Consider the following 20,624-nt stretch of genomic DNA (forward strand, 5'->3'; position numbering starts at 1 on the left):
AACCCAACAGGTACTCTGCAAGATTTGGAGATGTTTGACTGCAGCAAGTTCACACTCTGGAAAGTGTTGAACAGGTTGGTATGCATTTTGAAGAAACTAAAGAAAAGCTTCAGTTATCCTTAATTATGGAGAAGCCACAGTAATTTCCACTAGTCAAGTACAAGCAACACACCAGAGATTTACATCATAACCCTAGGCATGTGTATGTATCTTCAAGCTGCCTGCTGATGTATAGCAACCCCAGGAATTTCATAGGGTTTTCTTAGGTAAAGATAGCCAGTTTACCAAGAAGTATATCCCACCACTTTCAAAATGACATGATCCCACAAATGTAGAACCAGTATTATAACTGTTATTTGAAATCTAAATGAGCCTACATTAAACATCTATCATCCAAGGTAACCTTACTTTTTTGTATTTTGCTTTTCATTTCTAAGTACACAGGGCCAAGAAATATGGATCTTTCTTTTTTCATGAGGGAGGTGGAACTTAACAGGGGCTTAACCTCCCCTATTGCATTCTCTGTGGTCCAGCTGCTCCCAGGCCAGGAGGTAATTAGGGGGGAGTGCCAAAATAAGGGCACTGCCCCTTCAAATGAGACTTTGCACACCATGGCATTTTCTTTCTGACTCAAAATTTCTAGCACTGCAGTTGAACTTTAGCAATGCGGTTTAGGCAACCTAAGAAAAGGGGTAGGCAAAGTCACCAAAGGAATGTGAATACAGTGGGCTCTCCACATTCACTGGGGTTAGGGGCAGAGGACCTCTGTGTAAGCAGAAAAACTGCAATTTTAAAAATACCTTTTTCTTTTTTAGCTGAGAGAACACCTCACTAGGAACCTCTAGGTCCTCTACCTCATCCCTATGGCCAACATCAGCCAGAAGCTGACCATAAGAATAATGCTGGAGGATTCACAAAATGCCTAGAGAAGTGCTTTTTCTAGGAATATCTAGGTCCTCCAGCATGACTCTATGGTCATTTTCAGGCAGAGTCATACTGCAGTACCCAGAGATTTCTAGAGAGAACATAAGAAAGAGGCAGTACAGACTGCCCCGAAACGGCGGTCTGCACTCCCCTGTTTTAACTGCAGAAGTATGCCGCAGCCACCAAACCGTGCAGCGTCCTTCCGCAGTAAAAAGAACCCGGTTCTTCTGGTTTCTTTTTGTGGCACTTTGCGTATGTCACAAGTACGCCATTGGTACACTCGTGATGTATGCAACGTGGAGCGACACAGACGCTGTGCATCGTCATCGTCATCATGGCAGCGCCCATGTGGACATAATGCTGCCATAATAACGACACCCATACAGACTAGGGTTCTGAAGTGTGCAGTTGCTTGACAGTAAGGATTGTTCGACAGTGGAACCCACTCCCTCAGAGTGTGGTGGACTCTCCTTCCTTGGAGGTCTTTAATCAGAGGCATCTGTCAGGGATGCTTTGATTGAGAGTTCCTGCATGGCAGGGGGTGGGTGGGCTTGATGGCCCTTGTGGTCTCTTCCAACTCTATGGTTCTATGGCGTGTTACAGACGTGCCTAAAGTACGTACCGTGTACGCACTAGGGTTGCCCGGGGGCATCTCTTCCAGACGTTCCCAACCCTAGTACGTACATGATACGTACAAAATGGTGGCGCCCATTCTAGATCGGTGCCGCCATTAGGACGTCACGAACACGCCGCCTCCAAACGAAGTGGCACGGACGTGACGTCCTTGCACCATGCAAGGGCACCTGGGGCGCCCTTTTCACGGCCCCAGAAGGAGCTCCAAAACGGAGCTCCTTCTAGGATTTGCATCGCTGGCGCAGCCTTTAGATGACTGCGCCAGCGACGCAAGGCAAAAAGGGGCCGAGCGGCTCCTTTCTCCTCCTCCCCGCCGCTGTCAGATGTCCTTGGGGCATGAAGCCCCAAGGACACCCCTTTCCAGGCCGCAGGGAAGCGTCCTTCCACTGTGGCAGCTGAGGCCCCGATCCGGTGGGGAAAGGGCCGGATACAGGCCGCCCCAAATGGGAGGTCTGTAACGCGCCCAAGAAATGCAAAGGGACAGCTGTAAAGTGAATGACTTTAAATGTCTCACTCCCTGCAAGGCTAGACATTTGGGGATTGGATGAAAATTTCACTTGGGGTGCCAGAATTGTTATTGGGGGCCAAAAGCGCCCTCATTTTGCCCCTTCCACACCCAGACCCTTGTCTTGGGTGCTTACTTGTGTCTTAAAAGAGATAGAAAAGACACAAAGAACTTCCTTGCAGCCTTTACTTTTGGCCTAGAATGACCAACAATCGAAAAGCTCATTCCCAACATGGCACAGTGTGCCCGCGCCATACGCGGGCGTGCCATACGCGGCCTTGAGCATACGTGCTCAAGCCACGGGGCGTGCGCAGGGCGGCGCGTCCCATTTAATTGAATGGGCGCACGTGCCCGTAGCGCCCCACGCGCGCCCGCACCACCGTGCACGAGCCCCATTGTTTCCAATGGGGCTCGAGCATAGGCAGAATTCGCCTTACGTGGAGGGATCCGTTCCGGATCCCCCGCGTAAGGCAAGGATGGACTGTATATTCGACAGTAGAGCCAGTGTGGTTTGAGAAGTGGATTCAGGAGACCAGGACATAGAGCCATCTTGTAGCACCTTCGAGACTAACTGAAAGAAATTGGCAGCAACATGAACTTTCCCAGACTTCGTAGGAGGTAGACTGAAGGGCGGAAGGACAGTGCAGAAATAATCCAGTTTGAGACCGCTTTAACTGCCTTGGTTGTCCTACAGAATTGTGGGAACTGTAGTTTCTTGTAGTACTTTTGACACAGAAGGCTAAACGTCTCACAAACTACAGTTCCCAGGATTTCCTAGCATTAAACCAGGGCAGATAAAGCGGTCACAAATTGGATTATTCCCGCAGTGTGTTTTGGCTCTGAAGTCTACGAAAGCTTCTGCTGCCAATTTCTTTCTTTCAGTTAGTCTCAAAGGTACTACAAGATCTATGTGCAGATTTTACAAACTAACATGGCTATATCTTTGAATTCTACCACTCAGGAGACCAGGGTTCGAATCCTGGGTCGGACATGGAAAGTCACTGTGTGACCCTGGGCAAGTGACACTCTCTCAGCCTCTGAACAAATCTTGAAATCTTGCACAAATCTCCTGTTGCATTCTGGGACTTGCAATTTAAAAAGAAGCATTTAGAATTATCAGCCAGAAAGCTCTTGGGCCTCACTGGACTACAAACCCCAGAATGCAACAGGAGGCAGCCAGAGCAGTTGAAGTGGAATAGCAGCACTATAAGAGGGTAGTGCGGTCATCTTATTATGTGTGCGAGAGTCGCTCCAGAAGTAAACCTCCACTTCCACGACGGAAGAAAAGGAAGCATTGCGCATGCGTCGCCGCATAACGCTCCTCGCTTCACGAAGGGGGGGGAGGGGGCGTTTAAAAGGGGCGCGCGCGACCCTCCGCCGTTTGGTTTCCTTGGCAACGGGCCGCTGATTGGACAGAGCGAGGACGCGTCATGCCAAGCGAGCCAGCAACCCTCCCCCGGTCCCCTGCGGCGCCGGCGGCAATGCTCCAGTGCTCATTGTGACGCGGAAGGGGCAAGAGTCTGGCGGCGAAGGGTCCCTGCTGTCCCTTCCTGGAGGCACGCGCCTTCCCCTTCCCCGATTCCCTCCGCCGTTACCTTTATGCTCATCGTCCAAATAGCGGACCCGCAGCTCCTCCTCCAGCCCCCCTCTCGCCTCGGAACTGTAGCCTCTGGCAGAGGCTGAGAACAAGGCCGAGCGGCGCCCGGACGACAAACCCTTCAGGGTTAAGCGGCTCTGAGCAGCAGGAGGAGGAGGAGAAGAAGAGCTAGTGGTAGCGGCCGTCCCCGCAGCCAAGCCGCCTCTGCGGTGGAGGAGGCTGGCTGTCGCCCTGGCTACTGCTGCTACTGCCGCCATGTTGGCTGTTGACAAGCGCGCGCCAAGCCACGCATCCTCCCCCCCTCTCTCCCAGTCGTTCCCTAACGCAGCGTCACGTGGTCCCACCCCCCACCCCCGTTTCTTTCAATCGCTGGCTGCACGAAATGCGCGCGCCAAGGCCGGTCGCTTGTGTCTAAGCTCCGCCCCCTCCCCCTGGCGAGCCCAACGGACGAAAGGAGAAAGCACTGACCATATAGGCACCTTTAGGAAAAGTTCGGCTCTCCTTCCCTCAACTCTTGAGCAAGGAGACCGTTGGATGGTCCACATAAGATTTCTGCTACTCTGACGAAATAATACAGTTTAATATCACTTTATGGGTGCATAGAATCCTATTTGACACGCCTTTAAATGCCTGGGCTCCAGGCTATGGAATTCTGGGAATGGTAGTTTGTTGTGGTGCCACAACAAACTACCATTCCCAGAATTCCATAGCCTGGAGCTGTGGTACTTAAAGGGGTGCCAAACCAGATTGTTTCTGCAGTGTAGATGCAGCCCAAGTGTTGTAGCTCCATCCTATGGAATCCTGGGATTTGTAGTTTTATGAGGTCTGCTGGCGCCTGCAAGTACTACAAATCCCAAGATTATGTAGGATGAAGCCATGGCAATGGTGCTAAAGTACATTATCTCTGAAGTGTAGAGAGACCTCCCTAGTGGCAAGTACTAATATGCAAGATACATTGTTTTTCTTCCAGTTGTTTCTGACTTGTGGCGACCCTATCATGGAGTTTTCTTGGCAAGTTTCTTCGGAGGGGGTTTGCCATTGCCATCCTCTGAGGCTGAGAGAATGTGACTTGCCCAAAGTCACCCAGTAGGTTTCCATGGCCAAACTCATGACTCGAACTCTGGACTCCAGAGTCTTAGTCCAATGCTACATCATGCTGGCTCTCTCACTACTTTCTTACTTTTGCTGGATTTGAAGAACTGTTCCTAATGGTTTCAGCAATACACTTGCTCTATTATTTTTTCATTTCTTGTTGGTCAATGTAACGAATACCCTTTCTATTGTGCCACCCAATTATGTGAAGGCCCCGTCTAGTCAACCTTCACCCTAATGCTGCCACCAAAATATGTGATGCACACCCAAACCACAATCCTTTTCTATGATGGCAGGCAACTGGGAGTTTGTTTCCCACCTCTGCCACCCGTGTTTTGTATTGTGAGTAGCGTGGTATTAACTCAAGTCCAGGCGTGTCCTTGAATCAAATAAATAAACTTTATTTACAAGAAGGTTTAACAGTGTTGGTTTTAATATAATATTTTATGTAATTGTTACGTTCTATTTTGTTATATTTACCGTTGGGTTTATAAATCTTTGTCTAAATCACCAGTTCCTTATAACTAAGATTCACTCAATCCTTCTATTAAGTTCCTCTCTTAAACTTAGACCTAACAGCCACCAAAGCTAACTCTATCCCGCAGGATATCACCCTCCAGCCACTCCCTTTCCTAGAGTCCTGGAAGTATAATGGTAGGGAGCCCTTTCCCACTCAGACTCTACCCCTAACTGTCCTTCTCTGTCCCTGGAACCCTCACTACTCTCAGGATTCCAAGCCCTGACTGACTATTCCTCTCTTGGACTCAACTGTTCCCTCAACTGTCAAATCCCAACTGCCAAAACCAACCGACACTTGGAATGTTCAAAAGTCCCAGCCCACATTCTATTGGCTGGACCTCAGCTGCCTTCTGATTGGTCAGCCAGGTGTTCTCTGCACCACAGTCAACTTGTCTTAATTTAATCAGAATTTTAGTCCTTTTTATTCTCTTTATCAGGAACATCGTTTTTATTTTTTAGAAGCAACACATAATCTTTTTTTGAAGCGGCAAGTACTAATATGCAAGATGAATAGTTTGAGCCCTACAAACGTTGCCCACATTACATTCAAAATCATTATCTAGATACAACCTTGTTTTGCAGCAGTTTGCCAGCTCTTGAGCCAACTAACTCATTTCCACTCTGCAATATGTTTGCAAATCCTGACTAGTCAGATACAAATTTATGAAGATCAAAGCAAGTTTTGGATAATCGCTAATGGGTCCTTCTTGGACCAAGGGAGCGAGTATGTGTACAACAAGCAAGTAAATTAATAAATAAATGCCACCACTTCAAAGATGGGCTGCAGTCTGAAAACTGTGGAAATTAAGTGCTCTGGCATTATACTGAAGTGATGCTGGCTCAGCAGATGATATTTAATTTAAAAATTGGGAGCATTCCAGCCTTTCAGAGGATTTTTCTTAAATAGACATTGCACTGTTACTTAGAACAGATAAGGCCCCTGCTGAGTAAAAGAAAGAGGAGACTGCACAGTTGCAAAGTAGCAAACTGCTGTTAGAGAACTGGAGTAATCCTAGTAGGAGATGCCATTCGGGAATGTACAGTAAGGGGCTAAACAGGCCGCCCCTTTCAGCACTGAACGGGCTGCAGCAACTACATGCCGTGGCACCGATCTGGTATATCCATGGCACAAAAGGGAGCTTCAAAAAGCAGCTCCTTTTTGCACTACGGAAAGGGCACCATAGCCCCTGGCGCTGCGGCTTTTCAGTGCTGCATCATCTGGACACAGCACCAGAGGAGCACCATGATGCCACCCGCCATGTGGTCAGGCACATGGTGTGATGGCAGCATCAAGGCAGTGTCGAGGCATGCGTTGTGTGGATGGCACACCTTCACTCTGCCTCCAGACCAGTGTTTATCACCAGTCTGTCAAGGCCCTAAGAAAGTGATGGACTGAACAGTTTGTTTCATGTATTGTAAATCTGCCTCAAATTCAGCAATACTTCAGTATCCAGCAGTAATGGAATTGGCATTTCCTTTTCTTTCCCCTTCAGCTCCTAGTGATACTCCAGAGGGTTGTCTGGCCCACTGGCACTGTTGGGGTATGTGGAGGTCACTGCTGGAAGGAAGGGGTCACCGTGTCATGCAGAAGCAGTGAGGTCCAGGGGAAATCCTAAAATCAATACGTGATTTATATAATTAATGACAGTGAAACTGTTTAATGAATGTGTAATATTGTATGTTTATACACAATATTTTGTCTGCATACATAGCATAGCTTTTCTTGATAATAATGTACCTTCTCTGAATAATGCCTTTTTTTGTCAGAATTTTCAATTGGAAAAGCTTACTTTATGTTCCTGTTTTTAGAGTCACAATGCAGTTTTCAAAATGCCCAGTGACTCCTCCTGTTACACTGGCATTTCAAATATGAGTCAGAAGATTTGGATGAAAGCAAAGTTTTCCATATACAGAACTCTTTCATTGTTCACTGCATTATACTTCATCCCACTCATCCTATGAGCCAGAATAGTGAAACAGAACAGCATATGAATTTGTTGCCAATATTACTGAAGTTGTAGAAACTGATTTTGAAACAGGTGTCCATTTTTCAACTCCTGGCTCAAGAAGGTGTTTAATTATTTTGGAAATTTGGTTTTCAGTGGTCCAGGACCTCCAGGGCACATTGCTACAGTAACAGGAAGATGTTTGCTGTCTCTCTCTTTATGTAGTTGTCTTACATCTACTGAATTAATGTTAGAACCTGTGAAATGACACTTTTATTTTTTTCCCTAGTCATTGCTCTTCCTTTACCCACTCACTTCTGTTAAGTTGGGAATTTTGAAATGTGTTAGGCCACTAAGCAACACATCACATCCTGCAAATGAAGTGTCAGTTATTTTGCTCTCAAGGTCAAAGGTCTGCAATCAATTTGTATTATTTATTTGTTAATGAATATATAATCTACTTTTCCAACCCATAATTAGATGCCCTAGTAAGAAAAATACATTAAAACCATTTCTGCAATAAGTGAATTTTATAAAAGCACAAAAATAGCAAAAATATTTGCAAAATACAAGAGTGTACTTTAGACATTCATGATCAGGTCATTTTCATTGTAGTAGTTTTGAAAGAAATATCTGTGTTAGGCCTGAAACAGACGGAACTGAAAGAGCAGTGCGCAACCATACGCACCCAGCCCCGATGAAGGCCACGATCCTGAACCGGGCTGCTGGAAGGAGTGGTCCTATGTTCTCCTTCTTGGCCCAGTTCTTCCTGGATGGCATGGTGTCAGCACAGCTTCCAGCCACATTCAGGGCATGCATTATCTGAACGCTACACCCCAAGTGTGTTCAGAATTCATGTCATTTGGCCCATGTGTTTCAGGCCAAAGTCTCTTGCAGCATAAAAAGGAGGAAGGGAAGCGGAGCGAGAAAAAAGGAATGTGGTAGCACCTAGAAGGGAACTGGTTTATATTATAAGGCTCATTCCCACTTACAAAAAAATCCAAATCCCGATATGTTTCTGCTCCGCTATGCCAATTGATTCCGAAAGGTCCCTCATCCACATTATGAATTGGGACTTTTTGGAATCACTGTTCTTTGGCATGATTCTCATCCCCATTTAGTTGGCTCTTGCTCCCTGGCCTGGCCTTGGCCCTTTCCCTGGTCTCCACGCTCCCTTCCCAATGGCATGCAACCCAGCATGGATCAGCTGTTGAGCTTGGGGAGGGAGGCTGTTGGCGGTCCTGGCAGGCAGCACTGAAGGCACCACCACTCAGGGAGGCGGAGGGGGACCAGGCTTGGGGTTCAGGCGGGGAGCAGGTGGGGAGCTCTTCCTCTGTCTCTACCGGGCCAGCCAGGCCCCTCTCACTGTTCCAGAGCGTGTGGTGCCAGCCGTTATGGGAGGACCTCTTGGCTCTGGATATGCTCCAGCGGCAGCAGCATGCCAACGGGTGTGTCGCTCTGCAGGCACCAGGCTGGAGGAGGAGGCACCCGGAGGGCAGAGACAGCACCCACAACCGACTTTCTCCGTCTCTCCCCCGGTGCAGGTGCCTGGGCCCACAAGAGGCCTGCAGAGGGATCTAAGGAATGCCGAGCTAAGAGGAGAGCAGAGGGGAACCCCAAGCAAAGAGGAGGAGGACAGAGGCAAAGCCGGGGGAGGAAGCGCGGACACCAGGGAAGGGGCCAAGGCAAGGCTGGGGAATGGAGCACTGAGGCTGGGAGAAAGAGCTGAGAGGAGGAGGAGGAAGATGGGGGAGCCTTTTGTAAAAAGCAAAATTAATTGCAAAATCAGTAGAATGGCTTAGCAGCTACTTGCCTTTGTAAGTAGCTGCTTTGCCAATCTATCAATTTTGTGATTGATTTTATTTTTTAAAAAAGGACCCAAAAAGGCAGCATTGTGGGTATGTGTGACATCTCTGGGGAGGGATGGTAAACACACACTCCTCTGCCATTTGTCCCTCCCCTCTGAAAGAATCAATTCTGATCTGGCATTCCCACTTACTGGACACACGTCGGAATCGATTCTTCTCAAAAGAACCTTAAAATAACTGCTACCAAAAAATCTCGGGCTGTTTGCATTTGCTCCGTGTTTTTCCCACTGGCATCAATCAAATGAGGATCAGGATCGATTTCCAGTGGGAATTAGGGGCATATAGCTCAAATCAGGATTCAGAGCTTTTTGTAGTGGGAACAACCCCTTAGTATGGGCTTTTATGGATATAAACCCACTTTTTCAGATACAAATTAATATTAAAACCACAAGTTATAAAGCATATTCATATAGCTGTGGGTGCGGGATGGAATATAATAGGATCCAGAAGGATGTAAATCATGACCCTTGCCCTGACTTTTCGAAGGGCAAGGATCAACACTAACTGACCACTATATGGATCTGAAAGACTTGTATCACCTCACCCAACCCTTGGAAAATTTAGGACAAGGAACGTTGCTTGCATCCTTCTGGATGCTATTACATTCCATCCCACCCCCCACAACTCTATAAATATGCTTTATAACCTGAGGCTTTAATATCACTCTGAAGTGCATTTGAAGGTAGGTTTATATCACAAAATCTCATGCTAAAATAAAAACCAGTTAGTCTTAAAGGTGCTACCATATTTCTTTTTTTCCTTTCCCTTCCTTTCCTCCTCTTTATGCTGATCAGGTCAGGTTTCTTGAGCAAAACAGTCCTTTGGCTTCCAAATGCTGCCCAGTGGACCAAACCACTAAGAGATATTTGATGTGACTCTTGAGGCATCAAACATCAAGTTGGGCAGAAAAACACGGTAGCAATTTGTGAAGGGAATGATTGCATCTAGATGGAAAAGGATCAAGAAGTTCCTTTGAGGAAACCCTTCTTCTGTCTTGGAGTTTGTGGACTTTATAGATTCTGGGAGGAATGGGCAAATGAGGCCTATATTTCTTGGTTTTGTGTGACTGTACCTCCTTTTACTTTCATTAAAAGATGCTCTGGACTGTAAAAGAAGCACTGTATTTCTTGCTTTTAATGAACACTTGTTAAGTTAATACTGAAGATGAAAAAGGTTTCTTAAATATGTTATAACTAGAAATGCTTAGTCTCTGAGTCATCGTCCCTTCTATTCAGTAGAAGCCACTCATGCATATCTCACAATGTGTAAATTCAAAGTCTTTGTGAAACTGGTTTCTTGGTTCTTTTTTCTTATTATCAGGGGACTCCAGGAGCTGTTTCTTGACTACTTGTGTGTTTATGAAAGTTTTCAGTATCATACCACCTACCCAGAACTTTTTTTTTGCAATGAATATAGTCAATAGTTTGTCATAAAAGTATAGAATAAATGTGTAGGGTTTTTCTTATTATTATTATTGTGCAGTTCAGTTATATTTTATTGCCTTGGGGACAGTATTCCCAGTCCTGTTTTCAGGTTTTTTCAATGTCTTCTCCTGTTTTCTTTGTTTAAACAATGCTATGACAGAAACATACTCCCTAATTGTTATCAATCATTCATAAACAAGCAGCACACATGGCATTCCCTCTTTGGCACTCTGCCTCTTTAGTGTATTTCAAAGGCATCTGTTTCCTCAAATTGTCTATTCTCTTTGTTTAGTACAGTATTGAGTTTCGAAGGCTAAATAACCATGCATTGATTAGAACATTTTCTTTTCTCTTTAAGCTCTCTGCCCTTTTAAACATTGTTTATCCCCAAAACACAATTTTGGGGCTATTTTTCTGAAAATTATACCATAGTATAGAAATATCAAATTGGAAAAAGGTTGATCATACACTAGATTTAAACATGCCAATTGAAATTCAGTTCCACTGATTTTAAAAAGAAGTCACATGGGGGGATGACAAATTCACCTGTTTGTAACTGTGGTGGGGATGGGTAGCATTGGTGGGTTACAGACCGCCCATTGGGGCGGGCTGCACCCGCCCCTTTCCCCAGAATGGCAGCCTCTGAGGCCCCGATCTGCTGCTTTCAGGCTGCGGGGAAGCGCCAAAACGTGCTTCCCCGAGCCTGAAAAGGGGTGTCCTTGGGGCTTCAACCCCAAGGACACCCCGCAGCAGCGGGGAAAAGAGAAAGGGGCCGCTTGGCCTCTTTCTCTCCTTGCTTTCGCTGGGCGAGCCGTCTGAAGGCTGCACCCAGCGAGGCAAAGTGGCGCTGCAAACCAGAAGGAGCTCCGAAACGAGCTCCTTCCTGGTCCCGGAAAGGGCGCACTAAGCGCCTGGCGCGGACCAATGACTCCGTCTGCGCTCCCGTATAAGCGGCGCAGTCATGACGTCATCATGGCGCCCCATGTGGAAGGGGGGCCGCCATTTTTGTATGGACTGCATCCGTACTAGGGTTAGGGGGTTCAGAAGCACTGCACCTTCCTAACCCTAGTACGGACTGATTCCGTACTTTAATGGCGGTGTGTAACCCGCCAGTATATACTGGAAGATAGAAAAGTGGGGAAATATGAAAGAAGACTTTCCATGTAACTTTAGTGTTAGATGTATCCTTTAGATGAAGCATTTGTGGATGAAACTGATTTTATAGAACCATTTTATCAAATTTCAGAATAGTTCCCCTGCTTTTTTAATTGCCTTAGTCATGCCATGTGATGACCTCTGCTGAGAAAGGAACAAGCCATATCTGTCAACATAGACACCATCGTCATTTAAACGTTATTTTTCCATTCATGATAGGGGAAAAATAATGAAATATATTCATTAAGTCAACAGGCATAGACACACACTATCTTGTGGGACTCCCTTTGAGAAAGAAAGGCACTGGAAACTCACCTTTCTATCCTGTGTCTCCCCTCCTTGTGGCATGACAAGCAACACCTGCTTAAATTCCTACTTAGTTTTTACTCTGGCAACGCTACCCATGAGAGTTTCAATGACCATTTATAGGGGATGTTTCTTGGACATAATTTTTTATTTAAATTAAATTGAACAGAAATTTTCCTGCTTGTGTTAAAAAAAAATGTGTGTATGTGCCCCCAAGTCACACATTGACTTTTGGCGATCCCATGAATTTCATAGGGTTTTCTTAGGCAAGGGATTACTCAAATGTGGTTTTGCCCAGGTCCTTCTGCTAAAATACAGCCTGCCACACAGGGTATTCATCAGTGGTCTCCCATTCAAGTGCTTACCAGAGCTGACGCTGCCTAGCTTCCAAGATCAGGCAATGTCTGGGCCCTTTAAGGTCTTTAGGCCACGTGTTAACCTGTGTGCAGTGGCATAATTACACTTTACTTGCCTAATGTCCTTGCTTCAACAATATCCTTGTAGCCAATTACTGAGCTCACAATGAGTAAACAGGTTCCAGCAGATGCCATGAACTTTAAAATCACATTTACCAAATTGTTCATGTCTTCATTTTAAATTCAAAAGCGGTTGTAGAGCTATTTTTTAAGAATGTGTTATATTATGCAGAAATTATTCACAAGTGAAATGTCAAGATAGAGTCATGGAAATTTGTTTGCATTTTTACTGTGTCATGCAGTGTTTATATTTCCAAAGCTATACTTAACTGCTAGGGAAAGTGCCAGGGCACTAAGGTTATTTTGTCATTGTACAAAGAAAGGACTTGAAAGCTTGCAAAAAACTTGCAGCTATTTGGAGGAGTCACTGCTGTCCAAATCGCTGAAGATCCAATTTTTTATTATATCATTGGAAGAGGCATGAGACAACATATGTACATTCTCTTCCTTGTACACGTCTTTCTAATTTATGAAGAAATCTTGGTTCATCCTCATATACTTTCTGCAGACCAGCCCCTACCTTAGAGAGTTTCTCTGGCCAGTAGTAAACAGGGCAACATCAGAATATGGAGTAGCATGTTACTGATACCCATTACAGGCTGATCCATGTAATGCCTCTGGCAAACTAAGAGCCACCATGATATTTTTGGCTTCATTTTATAGAGGCCAGAACTAGCCCACAACATTTGGCTTCCTGAAGCCAAGGACAAGACAGCACCCAACTTGCTACTCCCAACACTATGCAGATAAAGACTGGACTAGCAATCTAATGGCAGGCTGCCCCTAACAGGGGATGTGTCAAAGGAATTCACCCAGAAAAACAAAATACTGTACAAAGCAAGAGCGGGAATTCTGGACATTTGAAGCAGCAAGGACAAAGAAGATGGCAATACTGGATGTGGGGGAACTGCTGTCACCCAAATTAATCTCTGTTTCCAGTGAAGGAAGGTGTATATAGCCCACCACGACAACCATCAGCTAACCATACTCATACATTTAATACTGTTGGCAGCATAGTGGCTGGACTCATAAATTACATGAGGAATGACAAATATAGGACATGCCAGTTCAAATTCAAGTGATTCCCCCCATGCCTTTGAACTATGAACATTCAAAACAACCAACTGTAACCCTGGAACCAATTGTCTTATATGCTGCCTATGTGACTGAATGTGTGTGTGTGTGTGTGTGTGTGTGTGTGTTTGTGTGTGTGTGTGTGTGACAGAGAGAGAGAGAGAGAGAGGGCTCTTTCACATGGGGGGATTGTATCTCAATTGCAAAAGAAAAGAAAGTGGGGCCAATTCAAAAATGAACGCAGTTACATGGAGGGTATCACACGCACAGAAGAACACAGCGCCCATCCCAAAGTCAAAGCAGTGCGAATGCAAAATAAATTATCATATGAGCACGTACCCATCGTAGTCTAGAATTCGAATTAGCATCCCTGCACATGTGCAGTGAAGGCAGAATAGGATCAGGACCTTTTTACACTACTGGTGGGGGCTTGCTTCCAGTTTCCATGGTTTTCTGCATTGCCTTGTTTCACATTATTTTGTTCATTCATTACCCTTTATTTTGCATTAATTCGTCAATTCACCATTTCAAATGAGGACCATATGAGGACCCGAGGAAACCCTCCCCCTGTTAGAGGTGGACAGAGGAGGCAAGAGACACTCTTGGGCCCATCCTTATCTCCCCACCCCCCACTCTTTCCTCTGTCAACCTCAGGGGACGGCAATAGCAATCCTCCTCTGAACAAACCTTGCTACGAAAACCCAAAACAGGTTTACTGAAGGGCTGCCATAAGTCAAAATTGACTTGAAGGGACCCCCCCCCAAAAAAATGGACATAAAAACAGTACAAAGTAACCTTGTATGTGGAAAGCAGGGATCGAATCCCACTGGGTGACCTGGTGAAACAACAACACATTGGACAATAGTGTCTTGGGCAAGTCACACTCTCTCAGCCTCAGAGGGTGGCCATGGCAAACTTCTTCTGAATAAACCTTCCCAGAGAAGCCTGTGACAGGGTCGCCATGAGATCTCCCTAATCGGAAAGGCCTTGAAGGCAGAAACCCTGGCAAAGCCAGGAGGTTGGGAGAGAGGAGAAGGGCTCATACCTTGGTGGACAAAACCAGGACCTAGGAGCTCCCAGAAGCCAAAACAAAACGCAGGATCATGGGAATTGATGCAGGGGGAATCCAAGGGCTAAACTACAGATGTTTTTCACATCACCACACCTTCAAATTCACTGCAAATTCACATAGGAAAAGGACTTGTAACTTCAATGTTTTCTAAATTTACCTAATCCTGGAATGACTTATGGATGCATCCACATTGGCTCCGCATTGCCAGCAATCTCGTTTGATCCTCTTTCCCGAAATACTGTAAACCTGAGGGATAACACCGAATTGGTGCTACTTTAACCGTCCAATTTAACCTTGTGTGAAAGAGTCCAGAGAGAATAACATAAATACTTCTTCATGGTGGAACTTTTAAAAAAATAAGTTGACTTTTCTTTTCTTTTTTTAGAAGTCCTCATCAGTTACTCCTAAAACAGGAGACCATGGACTCATTCACACTATACAATTATAGCACCATTATTCCACTTTAAACACCATGGCAGCATCCTATGAAATCCTGGGGTTTGTAATTTGGTGAAACACCAGAGTTGCTCCCTGGCTAAAAATCCTAATGATCCCTACCTAAACTACAAATCACAGGATTTCATGGGATGGAAACATTCAAGTTAAAGTGGAAGATAGTGTAACTGTACAGTGTGGATGGGTCCCTAGTCTTAATTTTAGTAAATGATATAATGCTATCATAAATAAATTCTTAGGCCTTGTGCCAAATTCTAAACTAATTAACATTCAAGAACAAAATGTAGGCCTGTTTATTTATTACTTAATGCTAAAATTGGATTAGGAATAAAAAGTAGGTAAGGCTGTTTTCTGTATCATAGACAAGGCAGTAGTAAATACCTACTTTTCATAAAGCATCTGTTCATGTGTTACTGCCTTATACAGTCTGGGACCATAGTCCTTTGTCTAGGAAGTACAACTGGCAACTTTGTACAGCCGACTGGGAAAAGGACATTCTATCTGCTTTGTAAGAAATTAGATCTCGTACTTTCTTGGAGCTAGCAGCAGTTGGCAAACATGATTTACACATCCAAACACCTCATTAAGTTAATGAAGACTGTAAGTAATAAGAGTAGATTAATCGGTTTTCACATGATGATTTTGTGCAAGCTTTTACTTTCTGAAGTGTTTATGTATCATTTTAAAGCAATTTCACTGTCATTCCCCCTTAAACAGAAGCTGTAGAAATTGTCAGTTTCTGTGTAATAGGAACTATCCAGTATTAAATCGTGAGAGCAATGCATAAAAGGAACACTGTGTATTTTTGTGTTGTAGTGAAAATGAGACAAGCATAATTGGATGAGCTGCTCAGTATCAGCTAGGAAGCTAAACTTTTGAACTGGGCCTTTACACTTCAGAGGATATTTGGAAAATCTGCTATTCCTGTGAATTAACTTTTTTAAAAAAATTGAGGGACATTAGCATCCCACCCATTACCTTCTATACATTTTATTTAAGGATGAGACTAATGTAGCATGGTATGTTTTATTTCTAACATTTATATTCCACCATACCTCTGATGAGCTCAGGTGGGGAATTTGACTCTCTTCCTCCCTACTTTTTCCTTACAACACTCTATTTTAAAAAAAATCATTTTTATTAACATAAAAAGACACATATTTTATCTATATATCCAAAATATACATACATAAACAACAACAAAACTATAAATACTACTAAATAATAAAACAAACAAAACTAATATTACTGACTTCCCACCCTCCCACTGATGAACATATTCCCTTATTTACTATACTTCCTTTAAATGATAATATGGCTTCTGCATCATACACACTCTAACTTACAAAACCTAAAACTGATATATGGCCTCAACAAGACTGTAAAAATCCCCACGACACACTGTGTGGTAAATCAGGCTGAGAGAGAGTGACAGGTATAGTAACCCAGTAAGTTTCATGCGTTTTAGTGAGGAATAGAATCCCAATCTCCCTGTCCAGCACCAAAAGGGCTGTACTTCTCTGGATATGATGTAGTACAACATATACTTCAACCATGGCTGAAAGGGAATCTATACTCTCCTGAGTTCTGGTTGACCATTCCATCTCAGTGCATTTATAAAGTACCAGACAAACCTTAGATTGGATAAACTCATAAGTACCACATCAAGAAAGAAAATGGTGTTGCTTAAAGTATGGAAAGGTACAAGCCAAAATAGATTTCTTGTCAAAAGTATGGATGGGGAACTATTCTGAAGGGGGGCAGTTTTTGCTATTAAGCCTTGCGCATGGGACACACATGGGCAAAATAATTTCAAGTTTTGATTTACATTTATTTTTGAATTATTTTTTTTCCCTGTTGGGGGAGTTGACTCGTAGAGGGAAAATTAAGCCAAACGGCTGCACTTGGGTGGATTTGGTGGCAATTTGGATGATGTTCAGGTGGATATCCACCCATCAAAATGAAAATAAAAATAAAAATGGGAGGGATGGGGGCTTGTGGGTCATAAAAAAGAGGTTGGGACTGCATGCAGATCACACTTTCTTTACTCCTGATCAAAAGCATTGTGCTTACTTTACAAAAGAGATTACAAACACACATGCACATTGTTAATGGGTATCTTTATGCACCTCTCATCTCAAATCACTGCTGAGCCACTGGAGATTTCTAGTCCAAAAATAACTTTGTCAAGCACTGATCATGTTTATAGGTATGTTAACTTCCTAATGGATACAAATTTAAATAAAATGAAGCCATGTTTAAATACAACAAATAGCTATGTAAAGCTAAGACAGAAGTCCTGGAACCATTTGCTCACAAAGACAAGACCCCTGGGAATACTGAACTATTGTAGGGGTTTTTCTTCTTCTTCAGTACAACTGCTGGTGAGTAAGTCTTGTGGGCTTGTGGTCAGGTTAGCAGAAGAATGGAGAAAAGTGTGTGTTTCTCCCCCACCACTGCAAAAAAATCCAGCACTGCTGAAGAAAAAAGTCCTAATTAGTTTTGTCCTCATATTTCTTTGATTCATCCTGTGGAATTTCAACTATTTGCCTGAGATAAAATGCTATTTAAAATAATGAGCTCAGAAAATTGCAAATGCTTCAGAAGTTAGGTTTTTTTTTTTTAAAAAAAATAAAAATAAATAAACCTCTCAGTGTGTACTTTGAGAGCTTCGCACATTATTAAGAAGCTGACTCAGTTAATGTACTTTAAGAAGAATTCTTTGTCACGCAGTTTAGGTTTTCACATAATAAATCACCCTTAAAAGTCCCACATTTATAAGCATAGCTCTGTTTTATCTCCACATTTTAGAGACACTGAGAGTCAAATCTCTCCCAGCATAACCTACACAACATACCCCAGTTTTCTTTTGCGCAATACAACAGAAACATTAGTTGATCACAAAAAAGTAGTTTTCAGATCAAGGTATCAAAGATAGAAGACCCAAAGGATAAGGAAAAGAATGGCAGTAATATAGGTTTAACTTTTGCTTGTTAGCATTAGAACTATCCAAACAAATCCTCCTCTGTAATGACTCTTGGGTTTTGGGAAACGACAGCAGTGCAGGCTAAGTCCACTGAGTGCAAAAGCACAAGAAAGCACTTATCTTTCAGGAAGTGTGAACAACTACTGTTATAGAAGTCTGGTGGGCTTAAGATGGAAGTTCTGCATAGTCTTTGACTCATTCAAATGAGTTATCTCTTCCTTTTCAGTGCATCTCTTGAAACCTTCCAGAGCAGGGATGGGGAACCTACAGCCCTCCAGGTTCTGATGAACTACCGTTCCCATCACCTCCTGCCAAGCTAAAGGAAATTTTAGCCAAGCTCATTGCAGCTCCTTCCCCGCTGTAGTTCCCCACCCTTTCTCTAGAGCTATGTAATATATATTTTGGTAACATCCCCTCCCATCCTCTGTACATGTAACCAGCATGGTTCCCGTTCAATTCCTGCCATCCCTTTATGTCCACTGCTGCAGCAGCATCATTAGGAACTGTTCTCAAGTGTATATTCTGACTGATTTCTGGCTTTGATACGAATTGCAGACTTTTTTTTCTCCCTCATTCTCTGCCTTTTAGCATTGGTATTTTAGCATGGCTTCTCTTCTCGTACTTGACTTCAAACTTACCTGAATTTCCCTTCTTGGATTACATCTTTTCCTTGATGTTTTGGTTCAGCTGTCATTAGCTGTACTTGCCTCAGGAGTTTATGGCCTCCTTGGCTTCTTTTAAGAAGTTTACTTGTGGCAGGAAGATCCCAGAGAAGAATGGACATACTAAGTGCCTTTTTGTGTCTAAATGAGGGGCACAACTTAGGGACAGGTACACAGTGCTAGGTGTTCATCCCTTAGGCCTACCACACTCATTCTTTACATCTAAAGGCTCTCCTTTGGGAAAATGCATTAAAAGCAGTTGTCTGGACAGTTGAGAACAGGAGTTTGCACACAGCCTCTGTTGGTTTTTCCTCTTCCCATTCATCTGTAACACCACTTTCCACATCTGTACCAACAACACTGGGTTCAGATAGCACTCAAACAGTCTTTGTTGGAGACGTCCTGCAAGGCCCCGAAGGACCATAGCACAACAGCCTCTGAACCTGAAGCTCAGTCCCAAGCTCCTACTCCAGTCAGATCCATCAATACCAAGGTGGATCAATGTGGTGAGCACCAGAAGCCTTTACATAAAACATATGAAAAGAAGAAGAGGTCATGGGATATCAGCACATCTTACCAGGGCTCCCAGATGTTCTGTTTGCATTGGGAGATATCTCCTCAACTTGCCAACTACCAGGCCTATATGGCAGGGTATCAGCACTTCTTCTGGGAAAAGATTGTGTCCTGTATTCCATACTTGCAGGACAAGAGGAACATAGCTGTATTATTTCAGCAGGAGGCCCACCATCTGGTTCCAAACAAATTGGTGCAGCACATTATGGTACAGATTTTGCTGCTGAGGCCATGGGTAGTGTCCATCAGTTCCTAGCTCTATGCTTGGTTGAGATCAGCAGGCCTCTCAGAAGACAGCAGAAAGAGGATTGAAAGCCCCCTCTTAGATAAAGTAGAAGAGAGGAGATGAAGACGAAGGAGCAAAGGAGCGAGAAGAAGGAGAAAATGGGAAGGGAAAAAGTTAGAGTAGTAGTGTAGAAAGAAAGAAAGCAGGGAAAAGGAAAGGGGAATAACAACAAGAAAGAATTTTAAGAGAGGAAAACAATAAAGATGGTAGAGATCAGAAAAGTTTGTCTTTTTTTAGTTTTAGAAGTATAGAGATTTATATGTATTTGGCTGGTATGTATGCATATTGTGATAATTGGTAATATTTGTTTCTAATGTCATTTATGTTTGTATTGTATTAATACTAAATAATAATATTATAAAAAGAGAGAAAAAAGAAAGCCCCCTCTTAGATGAAGAAGGCCACTTTAATTAAAAAAACTGATAAGGCCATGGAGATTGTTGTGCACACTGCAGGTCTGTTGGTAAGGGGCACTCTTCCCATGAACACTTTTAAAATGTTGGCAGTCACAATGGCTTTTCAGGTGTTCCCTACAGAGCAGGATGGTTCAAGTGGTCTCCAACAACATTAGGGCAGTCTTCTGCCTAAACAAATTGGATACCTTGCACCATCTCACTCTTGTGGCACTGGTATATTTCTCAAGGGATCTTAGTATGAATGATTCATCTCCTAGAAGAGAACTTCTTAGCAGATGCCATGAGCAGTGCCTTGTCATGGATGGAAGCTACACTTGGACACTCAGTGATAGATCTTCAGGAAGTGGAGTGCACCAACTATAGAACTATTTGTGTCATCTAAGAACAAACAGTGCCAGGTTTTGTTGTTGTTGTTGTTTTGTTCCAGAGCCGACCGAGAGAGGAACTTCCTAGGGTGATGTGTTCCTCTTCCATTGGAGAGGTCCCATGGTGTATTCCTCCATCCCCCCTTATCTTAGCAGATGCCCTGAACAGAGCACCACTGGCTCTTGTGGGCCCATAGTATCCACTGGGATTTGGTTTCACGACAACACCCCCCCCCCCCCGGTGGATACCAAAATATGTGGATGCTCATGTCCCATTAAGTACAATAGC

At 43.9% G+C, this 20,624-nt stretch overlaps 1 protein-coding gene across 2 annotated transcripts in view; it reads right to left on the bottom strand.

Annotated features, from left to right (window-relative positions):
- AUH (AU RNA binding methylglutaconyl-CoA hydratase) overlaps positions 1-3,962 on the bottom strand; it is a 36,518-nt gene extending 32,556 nt beyond the window's left edge. The window contains exon 1 of one of the 2 annotated variants that reach the window (XR_006102118.1): positions 3,658-3,962. Coding sequence is in view for 1 of the 2 variants with exons in the window: in XM_042451307.1 (XP_042307241.1) it covers positions 3,658-3,916 (259 nt within the window). In the remaining variant the exon portion in view is untranslated. The remainder of the gene's footprint in view (positions 1-3,657) is intronic. The other variant, XM_042451307.1, reaches the window with a different exon arrangement.
- Between the last annotated feature and the right edge of the window lie 16,662 nt (positions 3,963-20,624).

This window comes from Sceloporus undulatus, chromosome 2 (genome assembly GCF_019175285.1).
Source record: "Sceloporus undulatus isolate JIND9_A2432 ecotype Alabama chromosome 2, SceUnd_v1.1, whole genome shotgun sequence".
NCBI classification, from domain to species: domain Eukaryota; kingdom Metazoa; phylum Chordata; class Lepidosauria; order Squamata; family Phrynosomatidae; genus Sceloporus; species Sceloporus undulatus.